We start from the raw sequence: 24,468 nt of genomic DNA on the forward strand, positions 1-24,468 counted from the left end.
TTCTTAATCTGTTTTGCATTTTCAATAAAAAATATATATAATACATTTGACATACAAAGCAGTTGTCAACCTTTTCCCAAATAAAATAATAACAGTACAAAATTAAAGAGATTTGCAGTGATGCTTGCTTTCGGAAGACCTGCTGTCCCAGAAAAAGATCGGGTCAATACTCAGCCCTTCTGGTGGGGTTTTTTAAAAAATGCTGTCAGTAATACTCAAACTATCCACTATCTGGATAAGGTGGACAGTGGTGGACCTTATCTGGGTAGTGACAATATTCAATCTGCTACTCGTATTACTTATCTGGATCACTTATCTGTCCTAAGCTCTCCGGGTAAGTTATGCGGATAGTGAACTGAATATTGCAAGTATCTGGATAAGTTCTGGGACCAGCCTGGCATCCAAACAGAGGTGATTCTATAAAGGGAGATTTTTGTTTTAGGCGCGGAAAGAGCGCCCTGTCTGAAGTCAAGAGCCCTGCAATAAATTCAGCCACCAGGAGTTGATTTTAATTTGGTTTGCCACGAAAAATCCTCAAAGCCATTAAGCAGTGACCGCCTAGCCCTGACACCCTGGGAAGCAGAGCCCTGGTCCAAGAACAAAATCTGGGTCCCCTGACTGGCAATGCACAGCACTGCCACTAGCTTGATGTATATAATACCTGAAGCAAACGAGAAATAGAGAAAATTGGATACAGACTTTTTTTTTTTTTTTGGGGGGGGGGGGGTCATCCCCAAGCCTCAGAATCAGATATGAACAAAATGGCAGTGTCTGATTCCCATATATACAAGAGCACAACTTCCATTAGGCGTTCAATATTTATAGTGAATTGTGTCATGAATAAACCTTTAATAATGCAGAAGAATTGGAATGTTAATGGGCTCAATATTTAGCCTAAAGCAGCCTGGGAATTTTAAGGCGTTGGCAACCGTGGGTAGAGTATGATCCGGAGAGTCAACGCTACACCTCCTCCATCCACTGGAACTGACTGGCATCTCGACATCTGCCGGGGTAAAGTTAGAGGATGGAAAATCGCAGCTAAACCAGGTGATTCTTGACTCTGCCCAGACTCTGATCTTCAACTACCCTGGCACAGTCCAGAAAATGCCACGGTGCTCCCCCCATATTTTAGCAACACTACCACTAAAAATCCAGGAGATCATCCTCTCAGCGGGGTATAACTAGATAGGAGCCCCCCTACCTGGTTAGTTCCCCCTATTCAATATCGGCCTCAATACTTTTTTCTTTTTTTAACTAGAAACTTGGATTACTTCAAAGGGGGAAGAAATCTTGTTACAGACCATTAGAACATAAGAAAAGCCATTCTGGGTCAGGTGAAAGTCCTTCAAGCTCAATTGAAACATAGAAACAATAGACGATAAGGGCCCACGGCCCATCTAGTCTGCCCACCTTAATGTCCCTCCCCTACCTTTGCCCTGTGAATAGATCCCATGTGCCGATCCCATTTGGCCTTAAAATCAGGCACGCTGCTGAAACTATGAATTGAATTGAATTGAATGAATTGAATTGAAACTATGGGCTCCTGGGCCTTAACACGCGGAATAGCGCACGCTAGACCTTAACGCCAGCATTGAGCTGGCGTTAGTTCTAGAAGCGTAGCGCAGGTTTAGCGCGCACTAACATCCTGCGTGCGCTAAAAACGCTAGCGCACCTTAGTAAAAGGAGCCCTATGACTTTCAACGACAAAACTTTCAATGTATATAAGAGAGGAAAAAGGAACTGATGGAATACAACAAGATTCAAGTCTGAGACTTAGTTCCAGATTTCAGTCACTGATTCTATATTTAAAAAAACCTCTTTTACTATTTGATTTGATTTGTTAACACCGTTATTAAATATTTTTTCTATATTTAATAATTCGTTTTTAAATATAATTTTACCATTTATGTTTCAACTGCACAAAAAATTATTTCAAATGGTAACAGCTAACAAATACAGAAAAAGCCCAAAAAACATTACCTCAAATGTTGGATTGCTCCAGTCCAATCCCGACGGTGCCCGTTTCGCCAAACCTAAATCGGCTTCTTCCGGGGATACACTAGGGACTGGAAAGAGCAGAATTGGCTCAAGAGAATTATTAAATTGTCGGCGTAAACTTTAGAAGGAGGAATTTAACTTGCGCTCCTTTCTATTCATGGCGTCACCTTTGCTTTGTCATTGAAAGTCATCGTTTTAATTGAGCTTGGGCTACCTTTTGGCTTTCAAGCACATCTCACTGGATTCATGCTGTTAAAGTCCATCAGGCCCAGCATCCTGTCTTCTACGGTGCCTGGTGCTTCTCAAAGCATAGATCTACTTCCAATGCTCGTTTCCAGGCCTGTGCAATGGCTCTCCCAAGTCTACCCGGCTAATAATGTTTTATGGACATCCTGCGATGTTGACAGCCTTAACCAAATGAAATGCGCATCTACCCAAATTAGACAAATCCTAACTGGACAAATCTAAAATGGCCTGCAGTAGCCATTAACTGTTATCACGTACGTGTTACTCTGTTTACTCCCAAAGAACACACAACCAGGCCTAACTGAAGAGCAGAGACCAAGCTCAGCGCTCTTGCAGTCCCAGTTTCTTCCAGGAGGAAGCACTGGTTTTCCCAACAGGAGGTGCTGAAGCAGTGGCTGAAGGGGAGCTCACTGCTCCTGCGCTGATGACGCACATAGATTGAGTTCAGCATCCCCAGTGTAATGCCCTAATGCTATCAACATCCCTCTTTCCCAGTGTGTAAGCAGTATCCACTTTAGAAATCTTTCTATTCCCAGTCCCGTATGAATATTGATCTAATTTGATCCATAGTCAAAATCATCCTACTCCCAGACTCTTCTATGAGATGATTTCTCTTCAAGAATAAATATGCAAAGGAGATGTTTTAGTTAGTTGTGCCTACGGAACAAGATTTTCTGGTGATTAAGGGTCTGAACGGGAGGAGTGGTGACGATAAACTAGAGCTGATGTAATAATGACGCTTTAAGAAAGGACTGAGCTGCCTCTAACTTCATGGTTTCTATACAGCAACTGAGTAGTGCCATAATGGAGGTTTTTGGGGGGCAAATAAACTGAGTTGAGGTCGTTTGGTACTCATAGCATCAAGACATTCTTTTAGTTACCAAATCCAATGGATGTATCCCCCTCCCCTACCTCCCCCCTCTTTTTTTACCATTTCATTGGCTCGCAGTAGTCTTGCACAGGTGATAGAGTGAAGAGCTGTCAGAGAAGAGGAAGAGAAACACCAAGAACACCAGCAGAGGGCGCTGCTTATCTCCTGAGTCATTTCTTCACACAACCAGTAATACCAGTCAAAAGGAGACTGCATGCGGGAAGCATATGGAAAGCTAGGAGCATTTTGTTATGATACTTCCCTCAGTAGTGTCCCTGACCAAACCATGAGTTATGAGGTGATTCTAGTCAGAAGGGAAAGAGGCGGTCTGTCCATGCCTCCTGGAGGTTAGAAGGGAAGGAAGGAAATGTTGACTCTCCCGTTTTTCTCAGGGAGCTTGGAGAGGAAGGAAGTCTCTAGTGTCCATCAGTTGGCGCAGAGGACCACACAGTAAAGTTTCTGCAGTGACCCATCTGGCAATATGCCAAAGTTGCTGATCTCAACAGATCCAGCAATGGAATGGAGAGTGTCTGAACAATGAGAGTGCTAATCTCTCCCTTTGGGCCTGTCTCTGATGGGAAGAGAGAATCCTGCTACGAGTTCAAAAGGTGATCAGAGATCCTACAGGAGGAGTGAGAAACGTGCATTAGGTGCCTTTCCAAAATGCACCGCCACAAGGAAAGTGGCAAGGAGCAAAGGCAAGAATTCCCCAGTCAATGCTTTAGGGGAAGTCAAGCATCAGAAGAGTACCAGAAGGGTCCTTTGGAAGTCAGACAGCGCAGGAAAGGTCCAGAAGAAACCCAAAGATCAAAGAAAGGGAAGGAGGGTATTCCAGAAGTGTGTGGCACAAAGGGTCCAAATTCTATGGTTCTAATTGTACATTTAAGTTATGAAGTTATAACTGAACTTATTACGATATCCCCTCTTTACGTGGGAGTAATTATTTTCAGTAAAGGCTTATTTTGAATACCACTACTGTCATTGAAATGCCTCCCCGAACTTTAAAGATAAATCTTAGGCTCTGAAGAGAATGTCTTCCCCCACCAGAGAATAGAGGCCCTGGAACTGAGTGAGCCCCTCGTGTATAACGCGTACCCAAAGGGTAAAATGGTTCTGTTCTTCTCCATTTAAGCTATTGGAGGGATGAGGAGGAAGAGCTTGTAAGGTCTAGTTCACTCTCCTTCCTCTTTGATGCGCTGTTGCTTGTTCCGACGGGGATCCATATCAAAGTTGAAATCATTCCAGTCATCTCTAGGTGGGAAGGAGATGGTCTGCCTTAGCGTGAAGCGGACAGCATCGATGACCCGCTCCCCTCGGGACTCGGCACCGACACTGACAGCGCTGCTGCTGGCTCGCAGGAGGTGGGGAGGGGACGAGAAATCCTGGATTTGCCGATGCTCCATGAGCCCTTTCCAAATTGTAGGGCGAAACTGTTCTGGGATCTTCAGGCTCGCCAGATCCTGGGAAGAAAAGAGCAGGTTCATTTTTAGTTTATAATGATGTGTTGAACAGTGTGGGGGGGGGAGGGGGGGCGCTCATCCAGCCAGGCGTTACATTTGCATATCATTCATGGAAATGTGTGTCATGCATATTCATAAGGTGAGCTCCTGGAAACCTGGCTGGTTTGGTGATTCCAAGTACCAGGTTGAGAACTATTGCATCAGACAACCAAGAATAACATAGTAACATAGTAGATGATGGCAGATAAAGACCCAAATGGTCCATCCAGTCTGCCCAACCTGATTCAATTTAAATTTTTTGTGGGCAAGAATCCAAAGCTCTACCCGGTACTGTGCTTGGGTTCTAACTGCCGAAATCTCTGCTCATCTACACCCTCCCAGCCATTGAAGCCCTCCCCAGCCATTGAAGCCCTCCCCTGCCCATCCTCCACCAAACGGCCATACACAGACACAGACCGTGCAAGTCTGCCCAGTACTGGCCTTAGTTCAATATTTAATATTATTTTCTGATTCTAGATCCTCTGTGTTCATTCCACACTTCTTTGAACTCAGTCACAGTTTCCTCTCCACCACCTCTCTCGGGAGCGCATTCCAGACATCCACCACCCTCTCCGTAAAGTATAATTTCCTAACATTGCCCCTGAATCTACCACCCCTCAACCTCAAATTATGTCCTCTGGTTTTACCATTTTCCTATCTCTGGAAATGATTTTGTTCTACATTAATACCCTTCACGTATTTGAACGTCTCAATCATATCTCCCCTGTCCCTCCTTTCCAGACCTAAAACTAACACATCAAACTTTCATATCATAATCATCAGACCCAATCTGAATCCCCGTTCTATCAATATCCATTTGCAAATGGATCGATGTGTTCAGATTTAGAGACAACATTTATGAAATCCATAAGAACATAAGAATCGCCGCTGCAGGGTCAGACCAGTGGTCTGTCGTGCCCAGCAGTCCACTCACGCGGCGGCCTTCTGGTCAAAGACCAGCGCCATCTCTAGCTGCCTCCTTGGATAGAAGTGGTGTAACGGTTAGAACCAATGCCTCAGCACTCTGAGGTTGTGGGTTTGATCTCCACGTTGCTTCCTGTGACCCTGGGCAAGTCACTTAATTCTCTGTTACCCCAGGTATCATAGGTAGATTGTGGGACAGATAGGTAAAAATACCGCATAGAACTTTATGGCCCTGCGTTATATAAACTGGTTATTATTATTATGAATGTAAAAACTGCCTTGATGGTATTGCAAGGGGTAACATTTCAGATTTGGCAATGTCCTCAAGCTACTAAAGAAGAAATAGATCAAACCCCATCTTAAAAATGTATTTGGAGCACAATATTTTTGAGATATTAGGTTTTGTTGAGGGGAGGTAGGGGGTGGATAAAACACCCCAACATCCTTCCAACTTTGGATGGTTATTTATAACATGACAAAAAATGAAGGTACAAGAGAGTAGAAAAGGAAATATTTTTTTCTTGAAATGGTGCTGGATGCATGGAATGTTCTCCCAGAGGAGATGACAGAGAAGAAAATGGTAACGGGGTTCAAAAAGGCATGGGAGAAACACAGAGGCTGGAAATAAAAGCACCGGAGCAATCTGCCCTGATCAGCAACTCAACTCAAAAGTGGACTTCCAGAAAGGCGTGAGATATGCACAAAGTGGCTCTTACATCCCCCAAAACTTTACTGAGCAGACTAGGCCTTCTTCCCATTACTATGATGTCATATAAACATCAAACAAAACTCCACAGATGTCATAATGCATACCCATCAGAATATTTCATGTGACAGTAATATAGTGTACACCAGCCTGGGGGATCTCTTTATAAAGATGGCTAATAAATCTTAGCACTTAAGTGAATTAATAAATAGCACATAGGCCAGACTGGAAGCAATCAAACTGGTTTCCTTTAAGTTCTTAGAATGCAATAGGTTCAGATTCTACTTCATCAAAAGTGAATCACCCAGATGCCTACAAAATCTAGAGCAGTGTTTCCCAATCAGTTTTTAGCAGAATAATATGGAGAGGCCACCCAGGTCATGACCCTACAACATAGGTTTTGTGACCTCATTTGGGATTCCGACTCACTGCTCTAAAACCTTGCTACAGTCCTACTTTGCCCTTCTTTTTAAATTCTCCAATTCCTCATTCCCATTTCCCGTCCCTTTGTATATTTTGAAGAGGGGAGATTCAGTTTCTTCTTTCATTTCTTCCCATTTCCAGAGCTGCCAAGTGTTACCCAGTTCCAGGAAGGAGACTTTTTAAGCAGTCTTGATTTTAAGTTGACATCCCAAAAGCAGTATGGGATTTGTAGTCCCTGATTCCGTCCACTGAAATCAGTGGTGCAAGGCCCATAATGCATCAGGATGAAGTTGACAGAAACCCAGGACTGACTTAAAATCTCCCTCACGAACCTGAGTAACTTGGAAGCTCTGCCTTTCTCTGTTCCTTACCTCCAAACTTAAACCCCATTTTTTCTCCTTTCTTCCTTCCTTTTTCACCCTCTTTTTTTTTTTTTTTTGGGGTGGGGAGAGTCCTTTGGTTGTGCAAATATTTGATGATTGATCTCTACAAGCAACTCATTCTGACACATCACTGTTATCAAGTTTAGCACTTCTGTTAGTTCTTACTATAAATGGATAAAGAATTATGATAATTATTCTTCAACCTTGTCTGATGAATTTTCAAAAGCGAATTAAATTATACCACAATATGAGTGTTAATGTGAAATGCAAAGCCAGAGGTTCTGAAGAGAGAAAATAAGGTAAGATGACACCATAAAAGGAACTTCTGACTAATGGAATTAACCGATTACTTACGTCTATAGAGTAATGTTCAATCTGATAGATGGTGGTCAGTCCCTGGGTAGTGAAATAATCCAGACAGGATGAACAGCCCAACCTCGCTAAAAAACTGCAGGGTGGAAAGGAAGTAAGCAAAAGCCATCAAGCTGACTGCCATGAGACAACCGCAACTAGACTGCAAGAACTCCAACGTGAAGAAAACATGCAAGACGTTCAACCCTTCCACTACTGTGTCCCCCGGGAGCCCAGGCGGCGGAATTCAAGGAGAACCGGCAAGTGCCTCTCTCTCAATGCATTCTGGCACCAACTGTGCCCCCCCCCTCTTCCAAAAGCCAGACCACCAATATGTCCCAGAATGCAACGGAAACAGAAACTGAAGAGGCCGGGGTGGACATATATGTTCCTTTTTGATTTGCTGTCGGTTGAACATTACACCTCCCACAAAATCATCAGGGTGAAAGCATTCCCAACCTTAAGACGATGCCGGCAGTGAAAGAAACAGAGCGCAATGACGCAGTTAAAACTAATTGTATCTCACCTCACGTCTGTCTTTCACTTGTCCATAGGCATGCACAATTTGATTAGGGGAAGGGGGTGAATCCAAGCCCAGGTGACTGTAAGGGTGTGCAAAATACAGCCCTTACTCTCACATAGCAATACACAGAATCTTACGTTTCTATCGGTTACGTTATTAGAATTTTGCCCTGCAATTCTACATCCTGACAGCAAAGAGTTCATCGTAATCATTTCAAAAAGCTTTATTTGTCTGGAAGCAGTTGAGACATGTCGGGGTTGAACATTTACGGGACGCCCAGAACAGAATTTACAGGTTGTGATTGTACAGATTCACCACTGGAAAATGGTCCTTTGTCTCAACCCTCCCCCAACTCTAGGCTGTCGCCTGGAGTCCTCTGCTACCATTCATTCATACCCTACAAATGAGCCAGGTCTAACAAGGCATTGCGGTGCATTTAATAGCACGATGGAAGCAAATTGAGTTTCTTAATGGACTGTTCACCCAAATAGTACACATTCTTAGTGATAGTTTGTCAGTGATACATGTTTTGAAGAAAGATGACAAGGATTGGGGAGAGTATTACAGTCTGTGCAATACAGGACTCCCCCGAAATTTGCGAGGCTTCCGTTCCAGGAACCCCCGCGAATTTCAGCCTGTCAAAAGGCACGGGAGGCAGGAGAGGGCAGCTGGTGCGCCGGTGGGTGAAGAGAATCACTCGTGGTCTGCTCCGACCGCCTCTTCCTCTAGTAAAGTCGGGCTACACCAATCAGGAGCTGCTTTGACACGCAGCTCCTGATTGGTGCAGCCCGACTTTACTACAGGAAGAGGCGGTCGGAGTAGACCGCGAATGAGCGAGTCCGCGATTCGCGAATTTGCAGGGGAACACTGTACTTATTCCTCTGATTATTAAATTATTTTGTTGCAGTAGAATAAACATGAAGGTATAAGTACAAAACACATAATCCCTGTCCTCTTGGCACAACTAAAGACTGAAGCAGAGGGTGAGAGGCGCCCGGGGAAATGGTGCCCCTGCCACGCCCTCATCTCCGCCCCCCTGCTCCTTCCCCAAATACCCCTGCCACACGCGCACCCCCCTTCCCTTCCCCTGTGCCTCTAGTTGTTCACCACTGCAAGCAACAAGAACTTCAACGTGCTCCTCGTGACCCCGTCGTCTCTCCTGCTGACGTCACTTTCTTTACATTGTGCTCAGAAGAGACATCAGCGGGAGACATGACGCAGTCATGAGAACCTAAGAATAGCCTTACTGGGTCAGACCAATGGTCCATCAAACCCAGTAGCCTGTTCTCATGGTGGCCAATCCAGGTCACTAGCCAAAACCCAAAGAGTAGCAACATTCCATTATCTTAGAGTAAGCAAGATTCCGGAATCCCAAAGAGTACAACATTCAATGCGGAATCCCCAAAGAGTAGCAAAATTCCATGCGGAATCCCCAAAGAGTAGCAACATTCCATGCTACCGATCCAGGGCAAGCAGTGGCTTCCCCCATGTCTTTCTCAATGACAGACTATGGACTTTTCCTCCAGGAATTTGTCCAAACCTTTCTTAAAACCAGTTACGCTATCTCCTCTTACCACAACCTCTGGCAACGCATTCCAGAGCTTAACTATTCTCTGAGTGAAAAAAAATTTCCTCCTATTGGTTTTAAAAGTATTTCCCTGTAACTTCATCGAGCGTCCCCTAGCGGAGTGAGAAATCGATCCACGCTAAAGTTGTTGCTCGCGGCGGTGAACAACTAAAGATATGAGGGAAGGGAAGGGGGCATGCGCATGGCACAGTGAGGAGTGGGAAGAGGCGGAGTGGAGAGAAGGAGGGGCGCCAACGCCCCTACTAACATGGCGCCTGGGGCGGCCCACTCCCATTACTACGCCACTCTCTACAAAACCATATTACACCATGTCCTCAAGCCTGTGCCCACCCACACCTTCCCCCTCCCCGATGTTAATTTCCCGAGTTCACGTACCTGGAGATGCTGCAGTCTGTGGGGTAAGGAGGGGGAGGAGTGCAGTGTGATGTTGATGGCACTGACAAGGAGGGGGGCAGCGTCTGAGTGGGGCTCAGTCCATTGAGATCATTGCTCATTGACATATGGGTGCCCATCAGGGGAACTGGAAGAGAAAAGAATTTTGAGTTACAAGTTATCTCCACCAAATGCATTCCTCGCTTCCAGGAGTTTCGTGTCACATCTAAAAGAGCGTTAAATCATAGCGCATGTTCTCACATGTTCAGGCTATTCAAAGAGAATACAACCGTTGCAGTCATGTTACCATAAGTCCAAAGCTAAACATATTCCCTCGTGAGAAAGATTTAAATGGATCAGATTGAGAAAAAGTTGCTAATTTCTAAGCTTGATTGGTCTGTCTGTGACTTGTTCTGGTTGGTCGATTAAGGTGATGCAGAAGGAGAGGCTGGTGCTGTGTTTTATGTTTCTGTAATTATCACATTTTAACAAATAGAGATTGTACTTTTATCCTTTTCTGGTTGACCGATTATTCAAGTCACCCAATCTCTGTTCCCCTCACTGCATTGCCTCAATACCGCTGCAGCTAACGGGAAATAGACAGTCTTCGAACGACCAGTGTCAACGTTCTCGAGGCCAGGCATTCTAGCGAGAGGGTTAGAGACAGATTCCTTACTGTTTGCTCCCATGCCATCCGGGATGGCGGTGGGGGTCAGGGCGTTGCGTTGATGGGGGTTCATCAGCTGGCTGACCGAGGGCAGCTTATTCATACTGTTCATCTTGCTGAGAGGTGGAGAACTGGAGCCGAAGGAGGCCTGTGCTTGAAGTGAGGATCTGAAAAAGGAAAGCATCGAAAAAAATTACAATTAAGCTTTAGCAGCACGGAGATCAAACATTTCCATTTTGTTTAGTTTTCTGTGTTGTTTAAGGGATTTTTAAAATTTTGTTTAGGGTTAAAAAAAAAACAACAACAACAATATATATATATATTATTGTTCTATTTAGGGCAGGATTTAGCATTTTTAGCCCTGGCCGTGGCGGTAACAGCTCTACAGTACTATGTTATCTGCACTACAGTTTTGAAAAATGGGGGGATGGGGCACCCATTTGCCAGGTAATGTACATGATTGACAACACAGGAACAAAAAAATACCATACCTGGGTTTTCCTTCTCATTTCAGGTTAAAAATAACATCCCTATTAAATATTCTTTCTAAAATTAGACTGCTGATAATACGCTAACAGCCCTGGGAAGAAGTTTCTGTTCATCGAGGGTATCCATATCCTTCCTGTTGCTGGTAAAAACTCATTTTGCATGCTACTAAAATAAATAAATAACATTTATTCAAATAATTTCCTTCATTTTGAAAAAATTCACCCAAGAAAGGTTGCAGTAAAACCAGATATGGAATCAATTTTCTTCCACATATCAGTCTTGCAAGAAGAGCAGTAAGAGGTTGTATAAACTGGTGAGAGCAAATCCCCTTCCCCTCCCCCCCCCCCCCCCGAAGACTCAATGGGGTCTTGACCTTGACCTTTGTAGGAACAGGATGGCACACAGGGCTTTGAAGGTAAAGGGGGAAACACTGAGGGCTGCTTAAGTTAATTGGAGAACGCCATTAGAAATGGCAAAAAATGGCGAGGTTTAGGTGCCTGCCAACGCCTAAATTAAAGGTTCCGGCATCTCGCCTACATAGGCGCTTTAGGCTGCCAAATGTCAAAGTAGGCATGGCCAACACCGGAAGTGGCGGCTTAAAGCAGCTATGTTGGCACGATTCACGCAAAGATAGGCACCAGAAATGTAGGCCTACATTTCCGGCACCTATCTTTCCCATAAGCGTAATTCTGAAACCAGCGCCGATGTGTGATCGACACACAGTCGGCGGCAGACACAAATCGGCACCAGTTACAGAATCTGTAGTACTCAAATCTGCATTACATAGAACATAAGAACAGCTTTACTGGGTCAGACCAATGGCCCATCAAGCCCAGTAGCTCGTTCTCACGGTGGCCAATACCCAAGGAGTAGCAACATTCCATACAGAATGTCAAAGAATAGCCAAGATTCCGGAATCCCAAATACTGATCCAGGGCAAGCAGTGGCCTCCCCCCACGTTGATCTGATTTAACACTGGGACATCAGTTCGCAAGAAATGCGGATTAGTTGTCTGCTGTGTTCAGACATCAGACCAGTGCGGACTTCAGAATTCCACTCATGGGTCAATTCAGTAAAGGGTGCTGTGACTTGGACCTCTAAAATTAAACAAATGTACGATTCTTTAAAGAGTATTACTATTATTGGCAGATGTTACTGGATGATTCAAGAAGTTTCCATTAAGCTCCATTGTAGCAAAGTGACGTTTTACAAAGAAAATAAAGTTCTGATCAGATTGTTGTGACAAAGCATTTGCTAAGGAAGATTCCTAATGAAAATTGGACTAATGTATCTTCATGGACATATTAAGTGTCCTTTTACTATTTATTTATTGACAAAATCCTAGGCGGTTTGGAATCAGAATACAAAGTAATTTAAAACAATAAGCTTACCGCAGCTAAAAAAAAGTGCCTTACCACAGGATGTGCTCAGGCAACCTTAATAATTTTGAGATCAGCACATGCTACCCACACACTAAAAATCAAATGTATATTTTAGCACTGAGGGCAGGTCTGGGAGTGGAGAACGGGCATACTGTACGCTAATTGGTTACGGCAGTTAAATTGAAGCATGCTAACCAATTTGTGTGTGCTTAGTACATGAGAAAACCAAAAAAACTCTGTGGAGTGACGATGTTCCTAAATGGACTTTATTTGAAAGTGTCAAAGTTCCAAAGGTCCACTGAAATCATCCACATAAAATAATTCCATCCACATAAAAATAAATCATCCACATAAGAGCCTTAAAGGACCTAGTCCGCTAGGGATACAGGACTTTTATGTGGATGGAATTATTTTATGTGGATGATTTCAGTGGACCTTTGGAACTTTGACACTTTCAAATAAAGTCCATTTAGGAATATCGTCACTCCACAGAGTTTTTTTGGTTTTCTCTGGATTTTCTTCTTTGTGGATATTTTGGGGTCAATTCCTTTTGTTTTTTGCTTGTTGCTTAGTACATGAGCAAACAGATCAAACATTTCCATTTTATTTCGTTTTCTGTGTTGTTTTACTTGAATATTCTTCTCCCGGCTTGCCACTGGAGATATGAAAATACTCTCCAGATAAGAACAGAATGGGACAGACCGAGGCTCCATTAAGCCCAGGCTCCTATTTCCAATGGTGGCCAACCCAGGGCTTAAGTACCATACAAGGCTCACTATTATAGCTGCAGCTAGAAATAAAATTATCAAGACATGATTAGACCAATAAACTAACAAGGCAACAACATTTTACTCACTAATTTCAAGCTTGAGATGTCTTCCCTTCTCCCCCTTGATATATCCCTATTTCAATGTTCTCCACCTTGGGAGGTGAAATTTGTTTCTTCTGAAACAGATATGTGAGCGCTGTTTAATTTTCTTCTGAGTGGGGGATAAAATTTATGCCTTTGTCCCAGGTATGAGGTTTCTGACACTTACTGAAAAGTCTGTTTGCTGGAATCACCTAAATCTCACTTTGTTCAGCCCATGATTAACTGACATTAGAAGCCTAAGTTAGCAGTGCCAGTAGAGGGAAGGAAAGAGTTAAATGGAACCAGACAGGCTGCAGACAACATTTAGGCAGTAATAACAGCTGGATGGGGTTTTCAGAGATCACGAATGCCCTATCCAGAGGGATTATTTGCTATTACAGTGCTTTACACTGAGTTTTCTAAAGGTTTTTTTTTTTTTAATTTACGGTGGTTTTGTGTGGAACACTTGCAGAGAAATCCTTGCAGAAAAAAATTGTGCCTAGTGGTCTTAAACATGCAGGAGACCCTGGCACAGAGAAAACACACAGTCTCCACAGTAAACTCAGTTCCACCTGTTGAATAAGGGTCCTGTGTCCCAGCCAATCAGAATCAGCCTACTCGGGAAACCAACCTTTGACCTCTAGTTAGACTCCCATAGGGAGTGTGAGCTGTCCAGTCTTATCTATTGACCATCCCCTTATTCTGATTGGACATTTCTCAAAAATTCAACCTTTAGCTACTTGACCCCTTACCTTTGAGACTTTGTTTCCTTTAGGTACAAAATTCAAAGTTGGGTTATAATTGGTCAAATTGATTTTTTTTTTTTTTTTAAACCTTTATGAACTGGGAGAAAGACCTCTTTAAAACAATTCCTTTCCACTGTTTTCACATAAGGTCTTATCAAGTTTTTATTGTTGTGATTTATTCCCTCCTATTTGGATACTTTTGAATTATTGTTTGATTTGTTTATTTTTCATGCATTTTTTTTTTTTTTTACCCATTTTGATGCAATAAATGTACAAATAAATAAATAATACTGGGTACATTTTGTGACTCCGAGCAACAAACCTATCTGGAAGAGGACATTGTAACGTGTACTACCTTAGAGACAGGGATTAAATTACATCTCAGTCAAATGTTTGATTCTGCCGATTTTAATAGAGCTGCAGTGGGTTGTCATGATGTCTTGTGGCCATTGGTTGCTTCCATTTTTGTCGGGTTAGTATTATCAGTTACAAGTGGTTGATATCTGTACTATAAAATCACCATTTCTATTTTCATTATGGAAGCAATTCAGTAAAATGGCACCTCCGTTTAGATGAGATAGTACTGAGCATTTGGTGCCAATTCTATAAGAGTATCTGTGCACCAAGATGTCATCATAGAATACTAACGTAAGTTGGCATGGGCACACCTCAGTTTAGATGCAACCATCTATGCCATTTCAATGGCGGCTGTAATGGTCATACCTCCACGCACTGATTACCATTCTATAAATGGCATACCAATTTCCACACCTCCTGTCCAAATATCTCTCTTATCCAGGACAGACTCCCCTGAATTCGATATAGGTCACCAAAATTTGGGTGCCCCTATTTGAGCATAAATCCCAAATCTGTATGCAAACTAATTAGTTAATGAGCCATTAACAATCAATAATTCATGCTAATTGGAGCTAATTTGGGTTTCCATGCAGCTCTGCCTTGCCCTTTATTTTGCAAAATGTGCATCCAAATCTTGTAGCTTGCAAATCAAACGGGGATGTGACCATAGGAGGTGCATGGGCAGTTCGGGGGCATTCCCAGAAATTAGATGTAGTGTTATAGAATAGGGTCATTTCGATGCCCAAATGCCATTGGCACTATGTCAGCACTTACACCAGGTTTCAGCAGGCGTAAGTGCTCACAGCCAAAGTTCTAAACTAGTATTCTATGAAGGGTGATCTGCGCAGAGTGGCCTTTGCAGAATACCAGTTTAGTGCAGATCTTCCCTGTACCTCTTTGGGCGCCATTCATAGGATTCCCCTCTCTTTGTCTTGTTCCTTGTCATAGAAATGGGAAAAATTTCAACTGGTTTACCACGAGAACAGGAGCAAGGCCTTTTATCGCCCTGTGGGAGTGGTAAAAAGCCTTGATCCCATGGTAAAAAAAAAAAATAAATAAATAAATTTGCATCCAGGTCGGCATCTCTGTGCCTTCCTCCCCCAACTCCCCTCTTACCCCGCGTCATTTATACCTCAACAAGCCTCAACCACTCATGGAGAAGAAAATTCAGAGATCTGCTCCAGCACCTTCCTTCTGCCAAGTCCCTCCTTCTGGAAATGACATCAAGGAGGGACTCGGCAGGAGGAAAGTGCCAGAGCAGGCCTCCGATTCTTCTTCATGGCGTGGCTGAGGCTCGTTGAGGAATAATTGGTGCAAGGCAAGAGGGGAGTTGGGGAAGGAAGGACCAACAGTTAGAACTAATCCAGAAAACAAGAACAACAGGGAGGAAAAGGAAACAAATTTAAAGTAACACAGTCTGAATTATGACAATGTACATAGTGAAAAGGAATTTACCTCTCTTTAAACCTTCCTGTACTTCTTGACTTAGACTGATGAACGTTTGGAGCCCTTTGTAATTCTAGTATAACTATCTCTGAACATATATCGTCTTATATTTCTTGATACATTGGCGGTGGTAAGAAATTTAAGTGCATTTTCAACTGACAATTTGGACATCGGGTTGTGCTTCCAACTTTGACTACTGCATGTCATAAGAACATAAGAATTGCCGCTGCTGGGTCAGACCAGTGGTCCATCATGCCCAGCAGTCAGCTCACACGGCAGCTCTTTGGCCCTAATTGATATTAGCCCTACTTGCGTGCGTTCTGGTTCAGCAGGACCTTGTCTAACTTTGTCTTGAATCCCTGGAGGGTGTTTTCCCCTATGACAGACTCCAGAAGAGCGTTCCAGTTTTCCACCACTCTCTGGGTGAAGAAGAACTTCCTTACGTTCGTCCGGAATCTATCCCCTTTCAACTTTAGGGAGTGCCCTCTCCTTCTCCCTACCTTGGAGAGGGTGAACAACCTGTCCTTATCTACTAAGTCTATTCCCTTCTGTACCTTGAATGTTTCGACCATGTCCCCTCTCAATCTCCTCTGCTCAAGGGAGAAGAGGCCCAGTTTCTCTAATCTTTCGCTGTACGGCAACTCCTCCAGCCCCTTAACCATCTTAGTCGCTGTTCTCTGGACCCATTCGAGTAGTACCGTGTCTTTCTTCATGTACGGCGACTAGTGCTGGACGCAGTACTCCAGGTGAGGGCACACCATGGCCCGGTACAGCGGCATGATAACCTTCTCCAATCTTTTTTTTTTTTTTTTGGGGGGGGGGTGCCTGTCTGAGACTATTGCTAAGGCATTCTGCTCCGCTGTGTCCAGAGTATGGAGTGGTATTTGCATTGGTACCTCTGAAACCTACGGTTAGTGAATGTTTGGGCTTCTCGGGCTGAAGGTTTGATCATGTCTTGTGTAGGTGCTTTTCTGTTGATTATTGGAAGTCTTTTTTATTCCTTTTCTGATTATAATTTTATTGTATACTGCTGTATTCTGTACAAGTTACGAGATAGATCAGATTTGAATAAACCATAATGCCTAAGATTTTTGGAGGAATCTAACCTACTGAGCTGCATTAAACAGCGAGTGTCTCTCCACAGTAGACATTAGTGTGGTAAAACTCCTATATTAGCTGGTTGACCCACATTGGGGGTGGGGGAGGATGTCACTGTCACTGTATTCATGGGGGAGGACTGCTGGTCTCATAGAGGGGGTTTCTGCTTTACTATGACCCATGGGGAAGTACTGCCTGGCTGGCTGCAGAGCTGAAGGAAAGGGAAAGATAGGTACTGGCCTTGGTCTAGTGGCTGAGAGAAAGGGGAGAAGGGAGATAGGGGCTGGAGCTGGAGGGAAGGGAGGGAGATATTGGACCTACAGGGAGGAGGAGAGAGAGAAGGGGAGGGAGAGAAGCTGAACCAAAGGGATGAAGGAAGAGGGCAAGAGACACATTGGTGTAAGGGAGTAAGGGGGGGGGAGAAGCTGGACACAGGGAAATATATAAAAAGGAGGGGATTTGGTGGGCATGGATTGGAGCATGGGGGTGGTAAATGGCCACAGAGGAGCAATGCCAGACATGGGATGATATATGGAAACAGGGAAGATGGCTAGACATGGGGCAGAATAGGAACATAGAAGGGAGATGCTGGACTTGAGGGGGGGCATAGGGACACCAAGGAGTGATGCTGGATACAGGGGGAGGGAATAGTATCATTGAATGGTGATGATGATGATGAAGGCAGGGAGATGGACACAGGGAAAATACAAGTATAGGAGACATAGAGAAAGGAGATGCTGAACATGGGGAAAAAATACATACACAGAGATGGAAGATGGAAAAAGAAGAAATTTCAAATGAGCAGAAGACCCTGGTGAGTGAGTTAAGAGAAGTCAGAAGGAAACAGAAACCAGAACCTGAGACCAACATGATCGGAAAAATAAAATGAACAGACAACAAAAGGTAGATCTATTTTGTGATTAGAATATATTAGATTTGAAATGTGTGTCCTGCCAGAGCTGAGGACCACAAAGCCCAGTACCAGGCCGGGCCTTCTTCAGCTTCCAGCAGGTTTAGGACTCTCTCTCTGGCCAGGGTACAGCTAGCCTAGTTACACTCCCCTAACACTGTCCCTGCCATGTATAATCTATATGTTTTGCACAATTTAGAAGGAAATGCCCATTTCTACATGCAAGGTGGGATTTTGGTTTAATTTGTGTTTATCATTTTTGGTCAGCTATTATGGATTTGGCATTTGTGTTCTGTGTGTTTGACCGAGATATTCTGTCAACATGATTTTTCTTTGCAGCATTTTGTAGTAATTTGGCTTGTTCGGTTGTCTCTATAGTGGAGGGGGAGGAGATAAGGGGAGACGGGGGCTTTGTTGATCCTTGTTCTGTATTTGTGTTTTATAAAATTGGGAGTTTTTTTCTATACTTTGATAAAATGATTTCAATAAAAAACCATAACAATTCGAGGTTTGTGTGAACAGGATCAGAGCTCGCGGGGATGGGGACAAACAGCCTTGTCTTTCTAATAATCTAAAAAGCCACCAAAAGAGCAAAGACTGTTCTCCTTAGTGGTGATGGGACAAAGTCACACCGACATTTCAGCACAGACAATTACGTGCAAGACTCCAGCGCACCGCTATAAAAGTTACTTTTAAAGAGCTCCGATGGAGGGTGTGGTTTACTTAATATTGTTTGTGCTGCCGTTGGGGGGTGTGTGGGGGGTGCATCCCCCCACCTTATACAGAAAACTTAACTTTTTCCTAAAAAATCGGGAAAAGTTAAGTTTCCTCTATAATGGGGGGTTCCAACCCCCAACGGCAGCGCAAACACTATTAAGTTCCCCCCTCACACCCCCGTCGCAGCTCTTTAAAATTAACTTTTCCGGCAGAGCGCTGGAGTCTTGCGCCCAATTGTCTGGGCTCAAATGTCAGCCCGGCTTTTTCCCGTGCGCGAATGACTGTGAACCTTAGTTCCTGCACAGCTGGATAGACCGATGGGGTACATAAGCGCTTGTGTTTTCCATTAAAACTTCTAATCAAACTGCCTTTCCTGTACTTAAAACGTCCACCTCATTTAGCAAAAGAATGCACTGAAGCAAAAGACAGGACACAGATCAAAGAAAGAGTCTACCATGAGCTAGGATGAAAAAGAAACGTACATTTATTTGACAATTAAAATCACACATTCACATTGTAACAACCTTGGTTACAACCCCCCCCCCCCCCCAAAAAAAAAATAAAAAAAAATAAAAGCAATATTCTTTGCTCTTAAAATACAATCATAGCTTTTGCCGTAAACTGTGAAACTCCAAGAGAGCAAAGGTTTGAAAAGTTCAACAGTAAGCAGGAAGTCTAAGAATATAAACATGAAACCGCTCTCTGTTTCACTTAACTGCTACCGCAGAAGCACATTTAAGCAACAAAGGTTTTAACAGAGGGTTTTGAAGAGCTTCTTGAAAGATATTGTGGTGTTAAGGTAGTAGGATTTGGGTGGAGTTGCAGGGGACTCAAAGGATGCAAATCTCATCCCAAATCCCTCCAGAAAAGTCCATAATCCTATCATGAATGTATTTCTCATTGAATCTGTCCAGCAGTCACCTATGTAACACAATCCACATTCTCACGGAACACGCAGTCAGCATTTCTTCCACGCTACCAAAAATGGCTCATCACACATAAACTTTTTTTTTTTAAGCACAGAAAAATGAGAGAATTCTTTTGCAAAAAAATAAAATAAAATTGAGACCTGCTCACACACAACTCACTGCTAAATTCACAAAATAAAAGAAATCAGAAGAGACTTAACAAACAAAAAATCTTAGAAGACAATTTGTGATTCCCAATAAAGAATGACATGGGGGGACAAATTTTTCCCTGGCCCCACCGGAACTCGTTGTCCCGTCCCGCCCCACGAGTTCTGTCCTGTCCCTGCTTCATTCCTGCAAGCTCTGTCCTCATCCTAGGTAGCAACATTCTAGAGCTCAGATTGTGATGTCATAATGCCTCATTCCACCAATGCCTGAGCTCCGTCCTCATCCGCACAAGCCTCAAACGCTTTAAAATCATAAGTGTTCGAGGCTTGTGCGACTAAGGCTGAGCTTACAGGAATGGGCCAGGGACAGCGATGAAACTTGCGGGGATGAGACGGAGAATTGAGTTTCTGCGGGGCCGTGTCATTCTCTAATTCCCAACTCTCAAGAGAAAACAAAAATCAAACAGAAATCTACAGCGGCATCTTGAGTCCCTTACAAAGTGTCACAAGATTGGCTCTTTTTTGTTTGTTTGCTTCAGAAGTGATGGGAGTTGCAGGCAACGGTGATTTCTTTCAACGTGGCGTGTACGGTTTCAGCCGCACTGAAGTTTATGGTCAGCAGATAAGATGCAATTTTTCGGTGTGCCCACTTGGGCAGCATGTGTGGCACGGCTACCAAGCATCACTACGCAACATAAATAGGGAAAAAAGTTAGATGCGATAAAAACATCAAACTGCAAGAGGAGCCTGGGGCTTCTGCTTCCATCTGCCGCCAAAATCAACTCTACAATCAATTGGAGGTCAGCTGCTCGTAATTCACAAAACAAACGCGAGTCTGCGCAAGATGTAAACAAGAATGAACTGTCTCAGCACCGTGAGATTTCCTTGAGACTTGAAATCAGAACGAAAAAAAAAAAGAGAGGTCTTGTTTATGGATAGACTGATGGGTTTGGGGGTGTGGAATGTTTTAGGCTGGTGTCACTCGGTTTCGGAGCATTTCCCCTTGGCTCCAGCAGTTCATTCCTGAAGCAGGCCGAAAGGAGACTGTAAAGAGGAACCAGAGAAAAGGAAGAGCAGATGAAGGGGTGCAAGACTCATAACTGGAAGAACACCTTCAGGATCACGGGGCGCAGGAGAATGCGCTGGAGGGTTTAGAGTGCCAACTGACTCCACTTCTGCTTGATCTGGTCTCATGTACGAGGGGCCACTGAAAAGTTCTCAGTTCAACCAAGAAGAGAATGAATGTGGAGTCGTGAAACTTGCAAGTTAGTCCACACTTTTCTCGACACTTTTTATTTCATTTCATGGCTGAGAACCTTCCCTGGCCCCTCCTATTGTGATGTCATAATCCCTCATTCCACCAATGCCTAAGAGCCAACCTCATCGGTGATGTCACAATGGCTTGGTTTCCCTCTACTTGTGCCCATTTACTAAATGCATCTGCCTCATTGAAATGAAAAGTGTGGAATAATTTGTAATCATTCTCTTCTTGGTTGGGCTGAGAACCTTTCCCGGCCCCTCCTATTGTGATGTCATAATCCCTCATTCCACCAATGCCTAAGAGCCAACCTCATCGGTGATGTCACAATGGCTTGGTTTCCCTCTACTAGATGCATCTGCCTCATTGAAAGAAAGTGTCAAGAAAAGTGTGGAATAACTTGTTTCATGGTTCCACATCATTCTTTTCTTGGCCATACTAGGGGTGGGCAACTGAAAGATTTTCATTTTGTGTCGGTTCTTGTGTTGTATCGGGTAATTTTTATTTCATTCAGATTTTCTTGGCCATTTCCCCCCAATTCTCTATATGGTGCCTAAGGTTGTACATGCACATACACAACTTAATTAATTGATCTAATCGGCACTGCTAATTGGCTCTAATTAAAAGTACAAATCGGAAAGTGTGATTCTATAAAATAAATATGCACAAATTTGAAAATGGGGCATGGCCAGGAGCGGATCATGGGCATTCCTAAAAGTTAGGCTTATCGTTATAGAATAAGCCTGAAGTGCACACAACTTAGATGCTGGCATTTAGACCTGGTTTTAGCTGGCCTCAATGGACGTGCCTAACTTATGTGACTCACACAGACACCAAGACGCGTTACGGGTTTTTTTTTTTTATCGCTGGCTGCTGCGGGAAAAGCTCCAACGCTCATAGAATTCCTACAAGCATCAGAGTTTTGACTGCAGCGGCCGGCGACAAAAGCCCCTAACACGGCTTGATCAAGGGGACGTAAGCGTGATTCAGTAAAAGGCACATGCAACTTGCAGAATCACAATAAGCGCTATTCTAGACTGGGCTAATTTTGAGGCGTCACATATAGAATATGGCCCTTTGTGATTAGGGGAGCAATGACATTAAGAGAGCACTTTTTTTTTTTTTTTTACAAATAGTCCCCCCCCCTTTTACAAAACCACGATAGCGGTTTTTAGCATATGCAAGCACACCGAATGCTCTGCTCCCGATGGTCATAGGAATACGTGGTTGACATCTCCCACCTGGTTGCAAATGACAGCCTGTCCCTATCGCATGTAGAGAGTTGCAGGCCTGCTTTTCATAGGGAAATAAGAGCTCCAGGTCCATACAGGCAGTGGTCATAGTGAGGGGGCTTTAACTGGGTCAGCTTGATCAGCAGAAATGAAGTCAGGAGCAAAATTGAGGAGGTTTTGAGATTTAGAGCCCGTTTTAAAGCTGAGATAGTCGGTACGTAACTTTCCTAGGCATCTACAGCTCTTCCATGGATATCAGATGTGAGGCCTGGCCCTTCAAAAACTGTCTTAGCCTACAATGACGCCTGCGTTCTGCAGAATCAATGCAGCTGTTTGGATGCTGCATCTCAATATAGCCTAGTTTGCTAGTGAAACCCTGGTTGCACAGCCGTGATCCTGAAGGTGTTTCGCAAACAATGAAAAGAAATATTTGCACATATCAGACATGCAAAACTCTGAGAGGAAAAATGAGAGAGAGAGAGAGAGAGAAAGGAATTCCACTATTAAAAAAAAAAAAAAAAAATGCAGGCAGCCTTTAACTGAAGCACTGGTCCCCATACTCTGTCCCCTGCCTCTGAAAATCCCAAATCACCAAAACGTACCACTGCATGTGGACAACAAACTAGCATCATACCGCCTTCACAAAAACATGCACCACGCTAACCACAGAAGACAGCTGGGACATGTTGCTGATGGGTAATGACCAAAGGTCAAAGGTCCCATGGGGTCAGAATCCTTATGTGCACACCTTGAAGAATTTCACTGCGCTTACAGAAAACCAAGGGGGGGGGGGGAGTGGAGTGGTGGGAAGTGCTGCCCATTGATAGAGATGCTCTTTTTAAAATCCTACTAGTACAGTATGGTCACCCCACTCTACTGAACATTCACTGGAAAGTATGATGTCATCAAGCGTTTTGAAAGCTGTCTTGTCATTGGTTGAAGACTTAAGAAAAGTGTAAAGGGGGTCTGATGCCCATCCCAAGGTGTAAACACACTGCCTACATTTTCTTTTTTTCTCTCGAGTTTTACAATTTTAGCATTCTTCCGTTTCAGCTCTGAGCTTTGAAATTAACTGTTTAATGTTACAAGTGAAACGCTGTAATGACCTTTTTCTGTTTTAATTTCATGGGAGGAATTAAAATCCTAATGGTCTTATTTCCTTAAGGATCAACAGTGAGCCGACAGAGTTCAATGTTTTTTTGGTTTTTTTTGCTGACTGCTGCCAGCTAAACAAGACCCGGTTATCCAGTGCTGGGTTCTCACTTAGCTGGCAGCTGTTTTTCAGTACCTTCCCTGCATAGCTAACCAGGCAAAGATAGGACTGCCTTTTCTATCATCCAGCTTGCCTGGCTAGCTATGTGGCTACTGCCACTAAATATCTCTGGTGCCCATATACCTCTCGCCCTGACTCCAGTTCTGGACCACGTCAGCATGATCTGCATAGTTCCACGGTGGTCAGTGAATATCACTTCCCAACCTGTTCAGCGTGGTTTAAACAGGCAGGAGCCACCCTCTGCTCACTTAAAGCACACTGAGAATCGATCCCTAAGCATTCATCCCACAGACAAAATCAGATTCCTGTTAATTAATGCAATAACCAGTAGCAACCATATGGCAATTAAGATATTCCTGACACTGATATTCCCATGTTGCTCTATGGCAGTTCTTTACCAATTAAGACTTATCAATACTGGGCATAAGGAAAAAAAAAAACCTTCCTAACTCATTGATCCAGGTCCAGTACAAGGGTATTAGACATCCTAGTCAAATCTTTAGCATGGCACCTCCTCAGTTGTCTTTCAGCAACCCTCCGCCTGAGTTTTTGATAATTAAACTCAACAGTCATGATCACCCCCAACACCATCTCTCCCAGAATGATCCCGTAAAGAACCCATAATTGGACCTATTGAGGTCAGTACTCTAAAAGGAGCCAACTATAATACAGAACACTCTCCCCTGGACATTTTGTAAGAGAGGAACTCTGGGGGTCATGGCTTAAACTTCAACTATTATTTGGATACGTGTATGTGTTTAAGTAGGGTCCACGTAAATATCTATCCCAACTCCATCCTTTGAAATACTAACTTTGTGCATAACCAGAGAAATTTCCTAAAACCATTTACTCTTCTTCTGAAGTTATGTAGCACTATATTATGGCTGCGTTTAATGCTCATTAGCTTTTAAGAGATGGGATTGAATTATTCCTTTAATTAAACATAGCTTAAAAATAAAACACATGTTGTGCTGGTGGTTTAGTGGCAGTGCCTGAGAATGCTGCCATGCCCAGGAAATACAGCACTATAGGGTCAAGGTGGAGGGAGGAGTGTCAGCCATTGCTCAGCAGTGGCACCTACTGG

General features: G+C 43.6%; 1 protein-coding gene across 4 annotated transcripts in view; it reads right to left on the bottom strand.

Moving 5' to 3' along the window:
• Positions 1-1,606: 1,606 nt before the first annotated feature.
• TP63 (tumor protein p63) overlaps positions 1,607-24,468 on the bottom strand; it is a 168,299-nt gene continuing 145,437 nt past the window's right edge. For 2 of the 4 annotated variants that reach the window (XM_033959374.1, XM_033959373.1), the window contains exons 10-13: positions 10,561-10,718; positions 9,888-10,032; positions 7,405-7,498; positions 1,607-4,575 (exon numbers count right to left, since the gene is read on the bottom strand). In XM_033959374.1, coding sequence (XP_033815265.1) covers positions 4,288-4,575; positions 7,405-7,498; positions 9,888-10,032; positions 10,561-10,718 — 685 coding nt within the window. In that variant the 3' untranslated portion in view covers positions 1,607-4,287. Of the gene's footprint in view, positions 4,576-7,404; positions 7,499-7,927; positions 8,004-9,887; positions 10,033-10,560; positions 10,719-19,165; positions 20,666-24,468 lie in introns of those variants that run through there. The other 2 variants (XM_033959375.1, XM_033959376.1) reach the window with 2 other exon arrangements.

Source organism: Geotrypetes seraphini, chromosome 9 (genome assembly GCF_902459505.1).
Source record: "Geotrypetes seraphini chromosome 9, aGeoSer1.1, whole genome shotgun sequence".
NCBI lineage: Eukaryota > Metazoa > Chordata > Amphibia > Gymnophiona > Dermophiidae > Geotrypetes > Geotrypetes seraphini.